The 17,731-nt window shown below is 40.0% G+C and overlaps 1 protein-coding gene across 5 annotated transcripts in view; it reads left to right on the top strand.

Annotated features, from left to right (window-relative positions):
* Positions 1-1,296: 1,296 nt before the first annotated feature.
* Positions 1,297-17,731, top strand: part of LOC111258592 (uncharacterized) — a 31,988-nt gene continuing 15,553 nt past the window's right edge. For all 5 annotated transcript variants that reach the window (XR_002679081.2, XR_015310201.1, XR_002679082.2 and 2 more), the window contains exons 1-2: positions 1,297-1,848; positions 16,976-17,117. Coding sequence is in view for 2 of the 5 variants with exons in the window: in XM_022829984.2 (XP_022685719.1) it covers positions 1,675-1,848; positions 16,976-17,117 (316 nt within the window). In the remaining 3 variants the exon portion in view is untranslated. The remainder of the gene's footprint in view (positions 1,849-16,975; positions 17,118-17,731) is intronic.

Below are 17,731 nucleotides of genomic sequence, written 5' to 3' on the forward strand. Positions count from 1 at the left end.
GATTGAACGCTCAAAATACGTGCTAACTTCGATTTGAACGTAGTGATTTGGGACAAATGTGATAAATGGTAGTGATGACAAGGCAATTGAGTAGTACTTTCCTGAACCCTCCTGCCATCAGACACAGCGCATTGACATTTAGCCGAAGTTACACAGTGACACTTCGTTGCAACTCCTATATGTTTTCTAATGTAGCAAATGAAACAATATTGTAATTGTTGTAAAGGATGCACGAGACATATTTACCGTTAGTATTACTCTTACATCATAGTGAAACGAAATGTGTCGCTACCGATTCAAGCCATAAAAGACTAATAATAATAAGCATAATTTACCTCAACCTCCTCAAAGGATGGTCCTTTGTTTGATAACTATCTTTAATGCTATGGACATACGCGTACACACATGTGTACACGACAGGTGTTGAAATTTATTAGCCTGTTTAATCTATTTATACGTTTCACTTCTTTGTTTTTCCTGTAAAGGAGCCGCCACGGCAATAACAGCGCCCCCAGATCGGTTCGTAGTTCTTCAGTGTCGACGCTATTTTGATGCCTTATTCTTTTGGGGGTAGCAGCCTGGCGACGCACGACCCCTTGGCAATGTACAACATAAGCCGATGCTAAGCAGACACAACCACCTTAAGCTTCTCTAGACGTGGCAAAAATAACGCTATACAACCTTCGTGAGACCGTTCCTTGACTACCCCAGAACCTTTGCCTCTAAATCTCCTTTTTCCATATAGATTACCGGGTAGATAGGGGTAATAGTACCAATGATATAGGATAGGAGCTTCTGCTGCGTCTGCTCGTTTTGTCCGTTCACTCCGCCGCACAGATGATGCTAATCCTGCCGCTTAGTAGGTCACATCAAACCCGACTAGATTGAGGCTCACAAGAATGGTACATAGCTGCAGTTCGCCGCAGTGGCGGAGCATGGAAATGGGCTAGTACAGCTTCATTCTTTTATTTATCGTAACGCGTCCGGCCCGCTATCACCTATTTTTCTCACTCCTCCTACGGCTCGGACGGCATTTGCCTCGTGCTCCTTCGATGTTTTCAAAGGCCAACAGATAGACGGACCGAACGACCGGCTGAAGGTAGCATGTTTAGGGAACCGTCATCTTCTGCCCACAATCCCCTTTGTCCCCGCTTTAGCCACTGACTCCTGACTATGCCACTCCTTTTTTTGCGGTTCTTCTCACCCTCGTGCCATATACTAGTTGCCCTTTCCGCAGAAGCGACGACAGCGCCTCCCCTCGCGTTCCTAGGGCGAATCTAAGTCCACAGTGAGTTTGGGGGCTGTAATATAAGCGCAGTCAAGAATGTGGTGTGACCACTCTGTGGAGTGCGCACACGTGCTAGCATTACTGGGTAATATGTGTGCCTTCTAGTTGAGTTCTGTTGATCAGATGAAGACTTTAGGTGAGAACCCTTAATAACCTGAGACCGCTGCAGCATCTGTGCATAAAACTCGTGAACGAGGTAGATTGGGCAGTTAATACACATATTATCGGGCTCAGTGACAGACAAGCAGTGTTCGAAGTACAACTAACAGCGTTCAACCTGAAACCAGAGAGACAAGAAGCTAAAGTTTTACGTTAGTTGTTGCGTTGTGGGGCAAACGTAACAGCAGCCCCCATTTCACTCTACGACACAGTTTATCTCAAGCCTAATGATGTTGTGTGCTCCGTCGTTGAGTTCGCCGCTAACTGGCGCCGAACAGCTGAGGTTCCGAGGAAAAAAGAAGGGGCATAGCTTATTAGGCAGCGCGATCGTCGTTCAGTTCAGCAAGTTCTTCCCGGGTAAATGGGCCTACGCGACAGCTGTGACTGTCGACGAGGAAATGGTAAGCATTTGCAAGGAAAATGAAATAATAGCTATTGTAGAAATAACCCATTAGGCAACAATATTGTTTCTGCTATCTTACTTTATATTATTAGTAATCATAGAGTGATAGACGAAACTTTGACTTGAAAGTTTGATTCGATCTATTGCTACTGTACAGTATATCAGAGTTACGTCAGTTCTCGCTATTGGCAATGTAACACATTTGGTAATGTAACACAATTCGTTCAGTATTTTTCAATTTTCTAACAATTTCTATAAATTCTATTGTGCTTCTTAATAGACCATGTCAATGTAATTGCATAGTGTTTTTCCCCTAGTTTTAGGTAAAACGATTCTCAAGCACTATTCGATAGGTCAGTTGGATTAATGCTAAACTAAGAGAATAAGTTATGGATCTCATAAACAGTTAAATAGTACTATTACGTTCAATAGTGGTCCAATTCCACTTGTAGAAGTTCTATAATGCGAATACCTACGATAGTAATAGCGGTTTGCTCCCGTACTACAGACATGCGACTGATGGAGACTGCTAAAACGTACTGTTTCTTTCGCTGTATTCCCGCTGTTTTATAAATTAACAATAGATCCTTTTTATCCCGGGTCATTTGAGTCTATAGAAATTCTGCGCATGAGCGTCTGCTCATGCGCAGAATTTCGTATGATACAGGGAACGCATAGAAGACTTATATCGGGCCCTCAACTTCGACTCGTTATGTCTAGTCCATTTTCTGCTGGCATACAAGGGACGAAATTATATTTCTCAAAAAAATCACGATATATGCAAATTAGTGCGATAGAGAGCGGATTTATCTAATGAAGGCTTCCGCACTGTCAAGTAATTTTTGCTCCTAATATATATATATATATATATATACGTGTGTGTGTGTGTGTGTGTAGCGTGACCCAGGTGAAAAATGCACACAGACCACTATGCAGCGAGTGCAACCCTATAAGTCCAATTCTTAAAGTGGGCAGTTTTTCTTTTGAGAACACCTGTTATGTGAATGTATTTCCCATATGTTCCCGCTACATATGGCTGCTGAGAAGCTTAGACACGCCATGCGTTCGGCATCTACTTTGTACGGTTAGCGCGTCACTCTTTTGTCACTAAAATAAGAGGCGCGAAAAGCGCTTCTACCCACTTTCTACAATGTGTGGTACTTGGAGCTAGAATTGCCATATAAAACACTAAGTTCTATGCAAAACAAAAAGATGTGCATGTTGTAGCTATGGAGTGACAGTATTATGCTAAATCATTACCGGTGGAAACAGAAAAGGTGCTACCTTTCTTCGTCTTGCTTTTTAAAATCTGACGTAATGGTTATCAACGAATTCTCGGGGCGATCCCAGACCCCAGAAGCAACAGGAGATCTGGTATTATGAAGATAACTTGTAATGATAATAATCTCAAATTTTATCAATACTAGGACTACATCGTAACCTTGAACATAGACAAAACTAAAAATTTCGAAAGAACTTGATATTGTAAAATTTCTGCATCCTTTTTCATTTATGGGGACTAGCTACCTTTGGTTGGGCGATAGCTTTGAGAGTACCTCATTTTATTGTATATACATATATAGGCCACGACGATGAAAAAATATAATCACAACCCAAACATTTGCTTGTGGGTGTCTTTCAGTCCAGCAAAAGCAGATACAGCGCATAGTGCCGTGTTAATGTAATGTTTTCTCATGTTCTTGCTGTAGATACTGCGGCTACTTCCTACACCATGGCGTCCTGCGTCGTGCCTTCCCTTTCCTTATGGTCGTTGCTCCCCCGCAGAGTTTGCTAAGGGCGTCGCTTCGTTTCGGTGTCATTGAACAGAGCGAAGAGCTGCTAGTGGCCTTGCATCTTGGAATCCTCCTTCTACTTGTGGTTCTGAATCGTGTCACGGCCAACCTGCGTATGCCGCCATATATCCTTACCGCCAAAACTAGAAATGCCATTATTGTCTGGTTTATCAAACCTGGCCATTTAATTTACCCGTTGTATACTGTTTTTACGGGTCCGTCGCTCCATCATATATGTCTATTATGTTTTACTTCCAAGAACAAGCGTGGATCGCGTGTTTATAAAGTTGAGTCAAGTGAATATGTGGTCTTAGGTTGGTCTACATAATCAGTGGCAGAAAAGTGTCATCTTCCCACGGTGTTTATTAAAGTGTGGAGCATATAAAAAATGAAAAAAAATATTGAGTTCTTTGCCTCTAATACGAATTACTTGATATTATGCTTCATTCATATATTTGACTACCGTGTTTATTTATTTTTTGCAGATTGATTCCATAAATGTATAGTATATATTAAACTGTTACAAGTCAATTAGACTTAATAATCAATTTTGAATTATTAAAGCTAAAATGATGATTTTTAATATACGTTGCAAATCATCTCCTTTAGTTTTTACATACATGTTTCAGCGCTATGGCAGCTTTTAGACAGTCATATATTTACCATTTGCGTTTCCATATTTATGTTTTCTATCTATGACTTTTCGAAGTAAATCGATCGTGGAATACACTCGTCCACCAGTTGCATTTTTTAGGGCGTGCAAGGCTTCGTAGTGACATTGACTTGGGTCGAGAGAATAGGCAAGTTGAAACCAACGGTGGATATTCAACATGTAAAGTATGACGATGTGGTCTGGTTATTAAGAAATAAGACTTCGTGCTTTCGATGGGCTAGGTTTCGCGAGACACGCATCGTTTCATTTTCGGCGAGTATTTCATTACACCAGGTGTCTGTGGTCTCCATTACAACTACTACCATTACCTTACAAACAAACCTACTCGACGCTGCCGCACGAACTCTATCTCTTTCCCAGACTTTCTCGTTTATTTCTTCCCCAGTAGGCAATAGAAGTTAAATCATGCCTTATCCATCGTGACTGTATATTTCAGGCAGTTTTGCCCTGAGGGACAATACAGTCCAGCTTGGGGTAAATTTTCAGAACTTTATCGCGGATGATCTTTCCAAACGCGGACTGACAATAAAAATATAAACAATTTCAAAGAGCTCAACCTTTCCGTATCCTTAACGCCTACATTACTAAGAAATGCCTGGTTTAGTTATTTTTCGTTGTTAAAGATAATTCTGGAAACTCTAGCTTACCGGAAGTTAAAATGAAAGAAATCGAAGATAGGCTGGCTACATTAATCACCACGCCTACAGAATGGGTTAACGGCAGCGGTTCGAAAGAGAGTGCAAAATTTTGGTGACCTTAAACTAGCATCCGAGGATCAAAGACAGGGGATTCGCGTAGAGCACTACCGCTTTGCTTGGGAACGCAGGCAGTACTTTTCTGGCGCCCTGTCTCGCTTATTTTGCAAATTTCGAAAATGGCGCTTGACATGAGCTAGACCTCAACGTCTTTGAAACGAAGATACTCTCTGGTCCAAACACGAAGTGTAAAGAAAACTTGTTCTAAATACCTAGTCACCAACCTTCGCTCTTTTCTATTATAATCAATTAACAAAATGTTCACCAAATATCTTCTAATAGTACATAGGCTGGGGGTTTACCCAGTGTATTTCTTTCGACTGTCCCGCTACCGCTGCGTCTTTTACCAGTGTGAACAATGACGCGAGTTCATTTCGTCGCAGCCGATAGTCATACCTTCTCTTGTCAGTGAATTGCAGTGGAATACCACAAAGAGAAAAGTGACCTGCTAGAGCCGTATCTGTTTTCTCAAATACTCGTCCGTGCTATCAGCAGACACAACTAAGCATAGCTTTAGAATAGTATTGAGCCCGTCTACGTCGGCATCCGCTGCATTACCTATGCTGCATTCTCCTATGCTGACGTAGGTCTTGCGTTGGCTACGTCCGTTCGACCAGCGGCAGAAAGAAGCGAAGAATTTTATATACGCTGAGTACACAGCTGATATGAATCCCTGGATAAGGCCACGTAGTGAGATGTTGGTTCACAACACGGACTAAAGTGCCAGCCAGTACGGCAATCCAATCCACTGCCAAACTTTCCTCTCAAACAAACTGCAAGTTATTAATCTAACCCCGCTGGATCTGTTGGTTTTTCCCGCTACTTCGTTTCTGCCTGTCAGCTATAACTCACTAGGATGACCATGTTTTTTTTGGAACTCCGCTGGAAGCCCTTATATGGCCAGAACGCCTTATCACGAGTTATTACTGTCTACGAATTCGAAGGCGAACTGGAACTCGATGAAAGTAGAAGCGCGGGAAATGTCAGGTAACACAGTGTGGGCTAAGGGCCCAATAGTAATTGTTCCTGTTTAAAAAGTTTATTTGCCATTTTTTAATCATTAGGCGAAAAAACGCAATTCGTCGATCGGTAAGACATTGAAGAAAGAATATCAAAATGAGTATTAAAATCGAAGACAGTTTAATATAGGTTATGCTGCAAAGCGTGCCGACGTCTTTTATATACTTTTCTTTTATGATAATGCCATGCCAACGAGAGGTATTGCTTCAGTCGCTCGTGTCGTATTACTAGCTGCAATAGTATAGTACGTATTAAAAAGACAGTGACAAATGGGAGATTGTTCATCTTTGAAGCATACGAAGTTTCCAAAAAACACCCTAAACTGTTTGAACAAAGAAATTGTAACGCTGGGTTGACGTCGAGGTCAACCTAAATTAGGTGAGGATGACCTTATCTTCCTATTTCAGAAAGATGAACACTATGTAGAAAAAGAAAAGCTGATTTGAGCTGCTTTTTTTTTTTTTTTTAATCCGGATTCGTTTTTCTGCTCATTAAACAGAAATGGTCGAAAAGATCCATTCAGAAAGGAAGCACCGTTCGCTTAGGGAAGATCCATGCTTAGCTGGCGTGTCTTTAGCCTTACGGTTTAGTAGTGCATAATTAGAATTCGTAGAAAGCTATAATATGTCAAACAAAACTGGGACATGATCTGGCTCAGTGACTGTACATAGCCACTGTACAATATAATATATAACAGCTGCAGTTGTTACTAGTTCTACAGCTGCACCCATTCCCCTACCGTAATACTTAAACTGAATTCGTAATGTACCTACCTTCTACACATCTTGCACGTATCGATAAATTCTGTTTAAACGTTTGTTAGACATTTGAGGCAATACTAATTTGTACTGTAGATCATGTGGGCGATTGTTTTGGTTCCATTCTCTAAATGCGGCAAATTCGTCTAACAAACGGCACAATTTAATAGACGGAAGGCAGTCCCGAAACAATCAGAGGCCTAAAATAGCTAAGGAAGACTTAGCAGAACCAAGAAATAGGCAATTGGCAGACATGCTTTTTTTTTAAGAATTTGGTTAGCTTATGTGTCTCAGTGAGAATTTTCGGTACTTGATCATGTCCATGAGCCGGTCCATCCACCTATGAAAATTTCTATATGGGGCTGAGTGGCAAACGATGGCCTAAATTTGTGGCCTGTCATATTTAGTGTTGATATTATGCGTTCGATCGATAGTGTCGCAAATGTCGAAGGCCAAGTTGCTACTGAACTTACATCTAGCCGCTTAAAAGGGTTGAACCCATTTCCCTCCGCTCTAGTTAAAGAAGTTAAACATTACTATATCCGTCAAAGTTCATTCGCCCGAGCAAATTTCCACTCAGGCTATTTACCATTCCACGGAGCTGTGCCTGTCTGTAACAATGTACAGCCACCAAGCCATAGGCAAATATCTGAACGAAGTGGCACAAACCTTATATAAGAGCAGTACGCCAGACAATCACCCAGTTTGCAGTGGCCCTTCTGAGCGAAAATCTAAGGCAAGCTAGAGAATTTCTCCTTTGCTGCTTAAAATACTTCACTCCTTTTTTTTTTTTTTTTTTCACTTGAATGTTTATCGTGGGCAGATGAGCCATTCGTTTTAAACAAAACGTCTAAACCATCCACTTGTCTCAGTTACGGCTCCATCAGGCTTTCATACATTGTGTGCTTCTACAAGTCTGCTTTGAGTCTTTCTAAGACGCGTCTCCTATACGTAGAGTAGCATTTGGTCGTCCGAGCCACAGAGAGACTTGATAAGCGCCAAATATACAAGTGGATAGTTCTGGGTAATCTGACAGACCACCTTATCGACTCAATAATGTCCAGAAGATATCCTATAAAATGTTTCGACTGACTTTATTCTTTGTATGTTTTAAAAATATACGATGCTGATTGGGAAGACTTTTAAATGTTTCGAAATTCCTTGAACTTCGATCGACTACAAAAACATGGTCGTGAATGAATCAAAGATGGCTACAGTTTGAACTCTTGGATATCGGGGAGAGTAGATTGGAAACGTTAGGTTTTCAATATTGCAAAGGTCAAAAAATCACAGCCTCAAATTAGGCAAGCGTGTGACTGTGAATGTATAAGCCGAAGCTGCCCAACATCTTCAATTAGGAAGTCTGGCATAAGCCGACATGGCCGTGTCTAGCAGCCTTCAGGATTACGAATAAATTATTCAGAGGAAAAAGCTTACGAAGTCGGGAGGGTATTTTGGACATTTTATTTGTGTGTGTGCTATATGATTAACGAGTGAAATTCTAATTTTGAAGCCAGCGGAACATTAATCTCGGGTGAGTCGCTTACCTATTTTCTATTCTGAACTAAGCATGCTCTTCGCTGAAAAGAATTAGCTTAATAAGATATTTTCTAATAGTAAAGTCATATTGAAACGTCAGTTATAAATAACTTCAGTAATCTTTTGCTCACTTAGAATAGAAGATTCTGCATAAAAATTTCGGTGAAATTTTTCGATGAAAAAATAAATGCGTTATAGCCTCATGTCTTACTATTTCAGACACATATTGAGATAGGACTACAGTCTGACGTCATCATACTGCATTGGAGTACGAAACATATTAATCGTTTTGAACTAACGCCAATGTTATAACAAGCACTTATGGTGATCGCATCGTTGATGAGGAGACACTTTTTATCGATGCCGATTCAGTCCCTTCGGAACGTTTTTGCTTACCTCACCAGTCCTTTTGGGCGTACCTTGTGCTTGCTTGTCGTGTTAGCAGGCGACAGCTGGGAACAGCCCTGTCATTGTGTCCTGTGCCTGCTGTGACAGCCATGCTCCGCAGGCGCCAATAGTGACGGACCAGAAGGACAGCGAGTGCTTTTGCTATAAAATGAGAGTCGGCGTTCCCGTTAGCTTTTTCTTTGACAGAAGAAAAATGGGGAGAGGAGAGCACAATAAAGTGGGAGCATCTCTTTTGCGAGTAGGTGGTGCATGCGGCAAAATAGAACCTCACAGGCAAAGGCCGTACGGCAGCTGCGCATTTCGGTGCTTCAGTTTCGCAGAAATTTTCAACCGTACGTATTATGCCTTGTCCATAGCGATGCTGCTAGCTTGAATTCTCAAATTTTTGACCAGCAATGAAAAGTTTGTATTGAACGAGTAGAAATATTTTACTTTTGTTCTTTAGAGCGCTGCATTGTATCTCTATTAATTAAATAGTTCATAACGGAAGAAATTGGTTATCGTATTTTCAAATCCATTCGTTCCTGATGAATGATTCCTATGAACGTACGTGTTTTATATAATATATTATTACCTTTATATATTGCTTGTAAAGTTTGAAAGTCCAGAAGTTTGAAAAGTGTTCGGATTGGTCGGAACAAATTGATCTATAAGGCCCATAACAGTTGGTCCTAAAAGGGAAATATCTCGCATAACCGGCCATATGCATACCCATTGCACAACCTTTTCAAGCCATTGCTCAAGAAACTCATTACAATGCAGAACATTTTCCTGTCGTTCGGGCATTCGAATCACCTTTTATAGGCTCTGCCTTGAAGAGTTTGAACGTAGAGGAAATTTTAAATGCTAAAAAAGATACATGACCTTTTTTTTAGCATTGAAACTACCTGTTATCTAGTTGTCCTGTATACCACCTTGATCTGCCTTTCCATTAATAACTCTTTATTTAGGCACCTAGAGAATCATTGGGCAAACATTTACATAGTACGCGAGTGACCTACATTTTCAGTTGATTTACTTTACAATGAAGCTAAAAGCTCCATAGTGCAAAAAAACTTGTATTTTAAAATAGATAAACCGGTCGGTACGTATTCTCTAAACGTCTAGTATTCTAAATAAAAATAATCGATAACTTAGATATACATTCGAAAACGTTAAGCACTGTTTAAACATACCAATCGATAACTCTTCGCCCGGCCGGTGTGATATCTTCTTTGAAGGCGACAATACCTATTTAAATCGAGGAATGCTTTGAGGCAAACCACAGGACCGCCAAGGCTCGGATAACAGCTTTGAACGGCTTAGCTAAACAGGAAAAACCAGAAATTGAGTTTTCCAAAACGGGATTTTACAGTCTATTCGTTTCCGTACATATCCTATAATCATGACTACAGAATCACCTGCATAGTAAATCGTGGAAATCAAATAAATAGCCTGACATATTTGAAGGAATTCTGACAAAGTTTATATTGAACAAAAGACAATGTAATAACAAACGTTTCTTTTTCAAGACTGTGCCCAATATATGTGTCAGGTATGATATACAGAAACTTGGCTGCAAGCGATTCATTTAACATTAAAATGACCCATATCAGTATTTTTCTCCTTTCTACCAACTGATCTATCTGACTGACCCGAAGAGATTTCAGGTCACAGTTAAGTTTTTCCGTCCGAAAATCCCTGCTCCCAAAGGAGCTTTCATTTCTAATTTTTCTTTGTCAGTTTTCGACTCGTAGCCTAAAAGGCTTTCTGCCACTTCAGAAGTTCTATTCAGTAAGTAGGAATTTTCGAACTTTGATGAATTTCAGCATCAATTTATATCTACCACCAATATGATACTTTGATCCACTAAGCAAAAATGTTCTGAGGATATGTTTATCGAAAGCTGTACCTTGTTTCATATTTGAATGTTAGCTCAGCCATACAAAGAAGATCAGGTGGTTGGGTCTGCCAACTGGTTTTCTTTGGTCACGGACATTAATTAGATAAACTAAATCCAGTGTGTACGATATGGCTAATATTGTTCGTGTCTCCAGCGGTGGCGCAAATACGGAAGCATTCAATAATGCATCAAGAATATTTGACGCAGACCCCTGTTTGACGCTAAACTTCTCCCCGAACTCCCCGCTTTAGACCTAAAGCGTAGGGAGACCTACAATGCCGCTTGCATTTCCTTGGTGCTCGATCTAGCTTTAATCAGAAAACAACTATTACTTTCAAGCGTTTCAATGAACCCTGTGCTCCTGAAATGTACCGGGCTCCATTTTCCAACTGGTCTTATTGTTTTGCATAAAATAGATAAACATAAAATACGACGAAATTTGCACACCTTTGATGTAACTCATTGACTCGTTGTTTGTTGATACCGCAGCTTATATTATGGATGATTGCTACAAAAGATCATCTATGTCGACAACAGCTGTACAGGATTGCATGTACAGAACACCATCCATTGAGAAAACAAACCTTTCATTTGTGGCTCATGAATATCTGTATCCGATAATTTTCACCCTCTTGTCCAAACTGGAAAATCTCCGTAAGAGAGATACGTTTATAATTACATAGGTCGCTGCTTTGTTTCATTCCTTTAGGCCACTAACAGACAGTTGTACAGAATAGTAATGGTGAATTAGGTAGATGCATCACTCAGATTGAGGCGGGTTTTAGACATGTTTCATCCACAGTAGAAATAAAAGTGTAGACATAAAGTTAACTTTAGTAGCAAAGAGTTTTTATCTTATAGGTAAATGGCCCTTTCACTTGGAGTTCCAAATACGGACGATAAGTTTATTACGAATGATCTAAACGTGCTCTAAATTGTCGTCCAGTGATTACGAAGCAACGAATATCTCGTCAGCCACCTTCACGGAATAATTAATGTACCTGGATAAATAAAAAAGAACTACCATTGAAAAATGATAGCTGAGCAAACTACGTGCAGGCAATTTGCGAACTTACAAAACCTACGCAACTGCAAATCCGGATCAAACTGGCCTAGATATTCTTTCTAAAATAAAGGTCCATAAAAATAATCAACAGCGACCTAATGGCGTATCGTCAATTATGAAATTCCGCGCAAAGCATTACACTTAGGTTCGGGTCGATGTTTTTTTCGCTCAATAAATCATAACACTTACAGGTTGATCGCTTAGCGCCCGCTCGAAAGCTGACCTATTTTGTCCTTTCAGCCAAGCTATCTGCCAGAGCGGAATGGTCACGCTGGAACCTATAAACGAATTCGTGCAGTACGTCACCAACGTTCCCTATTCCTATCCCGTATCCTTCGACGAAAAATATTAGTCTGGGTTCTATGCCGGGCGGAAAATCTTCCTTCAGGAACATACATATGTATAAATTGGGCGTTCGTATAAAGCATGCTTCGTTTACTATTGAACAAGTATGATCATAATGTGGTTATGCACGTAGTTCGATTTGTCCCGTTATGTCGCTGAGGTCGCGCGACCCGTAAAGACATTTTGTGTGCTGCCTGTTAAGGAGTAGCTGCCTTTTCTATTATTAATTATTAGGAAAATTGGTATGGTTTTACTGATTTTCGGCGCAGGTCAAACAATTTTTTTTGTGACATGACACATTGTCTATGCTATACGTATAGCAAATATTTTTATACCAAAAGGTCAAAGTAGGTACTGCATTGTTTACGTTCGTTCGTATTGGTGCTTTTCAGGTATTACCATTCTGATACAAACGTCGATATATATATACACAAGTAACTAAATTTGTGTTTGAATAATTTTTTTACAATTTATTGCACTAGATTTGCAAAATAACAGGCGCTTGTTTGCAACTCACGTCTCCGTATACGAGAGGAATGACTGGGCTGCGATTTATAAAGTCCATAAACCAAACAATCACAGATAAGCTGCTATCCATGGGATAACTAGATAATTTCGAAAAATTCATCGCCCACACTGAGCACTATATGGCACCCTCCTAATATATTTCGGTCTATAAGAGAATTGCCTTTTAGCAATGACATATCCGTCAACGTTGTCTGAACTCAATTAAAAAGGTGGTACACAGAAAATACCGACCGTGGATCACTGCATATTCTAGAGCGTATCGCTCGGCTTGAGGTCACAAAAAAAAAAATTGCTCCCCAGAGGCTAATTTCTCGTAGTTGACATTTACAAGCCCGTCACCCTATATTGATAGAGCAATTTCCATTGTTCTTATGATACAGTTTTACGGCATATGCTAAATTATAGGAAAATACTAATTAACAGTATACTTTAATAGATTTTCTACGATGGCAACGACTACAGTTTTTATATGTACGAACAACTGTAATCAGAGGATGTGTAATGAATACCCTGTGCCATTGATAAACTAAAAAGGGGCGTCAATAGCTGTCAATTTGCAAAGGACTACCGCGGGCCAAAGCGACATCTGTCGTCTGTAGATAGCTAGCAATTCGTACGTTTAGAATGTCTGGCTACTTTTTTATCTCAATGGGTAGTTACACTTCCAGGCGGATGTGTTTTGACCAGAGCCTATTGTTATATATTACGTATATAGTAAACGATAGTGTTCTTTTAGGAGACATAAGGCCATGTAATTGGGTTTCCAGAGCCAGACTACGTCCGTCCATTCGCTTCTGTAAACACTAAGCAAGCCAGTCCAGAAAATGTGGGCAATGTGGCCATTTAGGAGCGGCCTGCCAGCATGTAATCTAAGCTTTCAGCCAGTCCTCGATACTGTCAAGTATTTGCTTCGTTGATAGTTGTCGGTTTTGCCTACTATTAGGCATAGCAAAGACGCATTACGGTAAAACTAGTGTGTAAAAGCTTGTCGTCTGAATCTTAGACGTAGTGATGCGGAGGAAAGTGGCCGCATCGGACTTCGTGTTGTGCCCCCAGGTATCGCATGCAGAACTAAACAGATTGCCTTGGACGGTCAAGTCCTTGGCCGAGAGAAATTTCTGGCAAGAGACTGCTTCAAGTCCCGATAACGACATGTACTACATAAACTATGCAAACAAAAAGAATTATCTTTTTTTTTCTATCTGTCATATAGAGAAGTGTGCTAATGTTAATGTCACATTCAAATCATTGATGTTCATCATTACCAAATATCATTATTAATGTATCTATAATAACTTAACATAGCTGACTGAGCTTGACTATATATATATATAGTCAATGGGTAATTCTTCAATAATGAAACACTCACAGGTCAAACCATTTCCAGCTTCTCGACTATGGAAAAACGGCAGGCCAGATTCGAATGAATTTGTTTCCCATTTTTTCGTAAGTGGGCCTATGTTTGTCGTTTATGGTCAGACCACTGAGAAATCCTTTGCGATTTCTCCGTGTATCCAGTATGTATACATTAGGTTCTATCTAAGTTCATATGCAATATTGTATGATCATCGGTTGCATTTGCACCTGCTAACATTCTACACCTAGGTTAGGGCTTAATCCATTACCGGAACAACATATTTGGTAACAGTTTAGTTTAAAATGTTGAATAAAACGAAGTCGTTGTTTGCAATTCTTTACTGGTGTACATATTACAAATTTGTGCCTAGATAAATTATACCGTCTATACAAACAGCTATATCTTGTGTAAATACTTGCTCGATAGTTTTACTCATTTTTTTCTTAATCTTAAATGATTAAGAGAGTGAACGACCGATCGATCGATCGAGCGCCGACTAAGAACTAATTATGTGGCTGTGTGAAGTGGGTGCTCACAACAGACCTCTCGGACCACTGAAGGTAACACCCTCAACACCTTCAGTGGTCCGAGAAGAACGCAGTCACCGAACTTCCGAAGCCGATTCTCAGGCTTTGGACCTAGTAAACATTTTCCTCTGTGAACCTTTCTGTTCAGACGAGACATGGGCAGTGCGGTGTTCTGTTTCCGACGCAGTCGAAATGTTAGATAAGAGAGGCCTGTTAACACTTTGGCCGATGGCGTCCTTGTATTGCATGGCCTTTTCTCTTACGATACGAATGAATTACTCAACGATAAGTGGCAATCGGACGATGGCCATTCGCTCATAAAAACTGTATAGGTAACGTGACATTGGTTTGCAGATATATCTACAACGCTGCTCATAGGAGTGATTCAGTGACGCCAAGCGCGGGTCGGTATGTATCGTGAATAATAAAGCAAAACCGATTTAAGGTGTTATTCAGTGCGTATATACAGGTTACGTGTTACTCTCGGCTATCTTCAGTTGATTGATTGATTGACTTTAATGGGGTAGTGATTAGATTTTTAAATCGCTAGGGCAAACAATTAATATTAGCCCCGATTTTTATTAAAGTATAACGTCGATTTCGTGTTCGGGTGTTATGTCTAAGGTGTCTACTACGTGTTAGCTCGGTCGATCGTATAGCTAATTAGCAGCTTTACAGATACTTGAGCTTGTTTTAAGGTGCCCGGCACTATGTACGGGGCATATTATTCTATTTTATGCTGAACGAAAATGACTTTAATTAATTAGTGAACAAAGGTTAAAATTGCAGAATTTCGACAAGCATATACATAAAGGAACGAAGGGTCGTGAGCATTGAGAAGACAGGACAAGCATGCACTGCGACTGGGCGTGGTTTGGGATCATCGCATACTTTCTCCATATTGTTTCCCAAGTTGCATTGCATCTTTTAAATTAGTTTATAATGAGTCGCGACAAAATCCAAGTTGGGTCTTGTGTCCGCAGTTGACACACAGGGCCCTATGTCAGATATGTAACTTGACATTATGGACCTCTGGTTAGAAGCGAAAACTTATTCGGTAGACGACGCTTTGATACACTGTTATATGGCAAATCTAACCAACCCATTGGAGACTGTTCCCTTCTTAGGGAGGTGGGACAAAGGCTTAGTGTTGTTGTTGTACGAGTCAAATATGGGTCCCAGACTTTATTAACCACGTCATTTAGGAGATAATGGAAGAACCTTGTAAATGCCGTACAAGTATGGCGTTAGTGCACTAAATAAATGCTCGTCTTAATAACCTTCTTGGTGCTGAATTGTCTATAGCTTCGTGCCTTATGCACTAAATGAAGGCCAAATGAGTGGCCTTGGTATCAACAGGACACAACGACTCAGATGCTAAAACGTGTTCTTATATATAAAACGAGTGCAGTTAGACTATGATCATTGTTCACACACAAGCTTGGCCTGAACATAAAACACTTTATTCCTCAGCTCAGCAGAGCTATAAAAAAATACAGTTTAAGACCTTAAGAAACTATCGTGGAGCTCTGAAGTTTTGCCTGAAGTGTTCGAGCACATCGAGCACAAGCGAAGCTGAAGTTAATTCTATGCAAAGAATGAAGAATCGTTCCATGGTAACATAGCCGAAACGCCATAGAGCTAGTTACATCAAGATTTATCGAAACACCGTCCAATATTTATAGATTTCCAACAATATATAGATTGAACGTGTTTACAACGCCATATTCCATGGAAGGATGGGGATTGATTCTAGAGGAGCCGCCTTTATAGCCAATGTATATGGCGAAACAGATGGCTTGCGTGTGAGTGCGTATCAACGTTCGAATATCAACTGAACGATTACGTCCGAAATGATTATTGTTCCGTTTAACCCATGTCCGCCTGCCTTCACTCATATTATATAGGTGACGAGTGTGTCAATCAATGTAGTTCATCTGTATTAGCATGTTTATAAACGGTCGCTGTCGACATCGATCAAGCGTCAACCAATAGCGCCACAGTACCGTATAGACATACCCTTGCAGTCACGTCTGTGCAAAAGCTTCAAATCGAGTCTGACTTGAACGTAAGTTAAGCAAGTTGAGTAAACCTTACTTCAAATTGATGCCTTGCTATTGATAAATTTAGTTGGCTTTAATTCACAATCAGATACTGATAATTTCCACGAAAAACTGATACATTCATATGTGTATAATGAGCTTGTTTTCTTATTATGACGAGTATGGGGTATGTTTATCAAGCGAGATGATCATGTAATTCCCTTTGGTACATGCGGACTTAACGTGAAATGGAAGAAGATATATTACCATAATAAGTCAAGTTTCGTGTATATCGCACATGACAGAAACGTACGATCGTGTTTTTGCAAAGCTTAGAGTCTGCTAAGGACGAAATAACATTCGGTCTTCAACTGGCTATAGAAGTTCACCTGATTATTTCGTTTACCGCTATTGCGCCTCATATCATTTCAGACTATCACATATGGAGACCTAATTCACTCAACAGTGGCTTTACTCCACGATAGCCTTCTTCCGCACCTGCGTCCACAGCAGATCTTCCACCAACTTTGCCAGGAACGGGCGCGAACTCTCATTGTTCTTCGAGATATCGAAGGTGAGCTGTTTGGTGTTTCGTCTTGTCTCCATAACCGTTATTATACATTACTTATTATTGGTTAGTCAGGCTGACTTGGTCCAGCCAAGCAGAGAAATATCGCATTATTTTTTTATATAATTGTTTACTCTTGATAATTGTTAGGGAAGTTCAGAAATAAGAAAAAAAAATAATGAAATTTTTGATGAGCACTATGAAAGCACGTTGTTGATGTGTGAACACTTATCACTTTGTTTGCGCTGTTCTGGTATCCGCTTTAGTAATTTTCTGGTTAACGCTGTACGTCTAAAAGTAATAAAAAAAAAAAGTTAACAACCCTGTTTGGTACAAAACGGAAATTTCGTATAAAACAGGTGCCTTTATCGGTTGGGCCTTTTGAATGTCTACCTATTGGTGTTCTGCACAGCTTTTAATATAAAATAAACCACGTTATTTTAGTACAACCAATATGAATTCAACATGGACTCTTACATCCTACAGCACGTTTGCTTTAGTTACATCTAATGCTCAATTCTGTTGTGGAAACTCTTCTTCAAATTAATTCAATGAGAACACTTGTTCGATTATTATATTAGACCATTATCAGATAACGTAAATATATAATGAGTTATCCT

Source organism: Varroa jacobsoni, unplaced genomic scaffold (assembly GCF_002532875.2).
Source record: "Varroa jacobsoni isolate VJ856 unplaced genomic scaffold, vjacob_1.0 scaffold_250, whole genome shotgun sequence".
Classification (NCBI taxonomy): domain Eukaryota; kingdom Metazoa; phylum Arthropoda; class Arachnida; order Mesostigmata; family Varroidae; genus Varroa; species Varroa jacobsoni.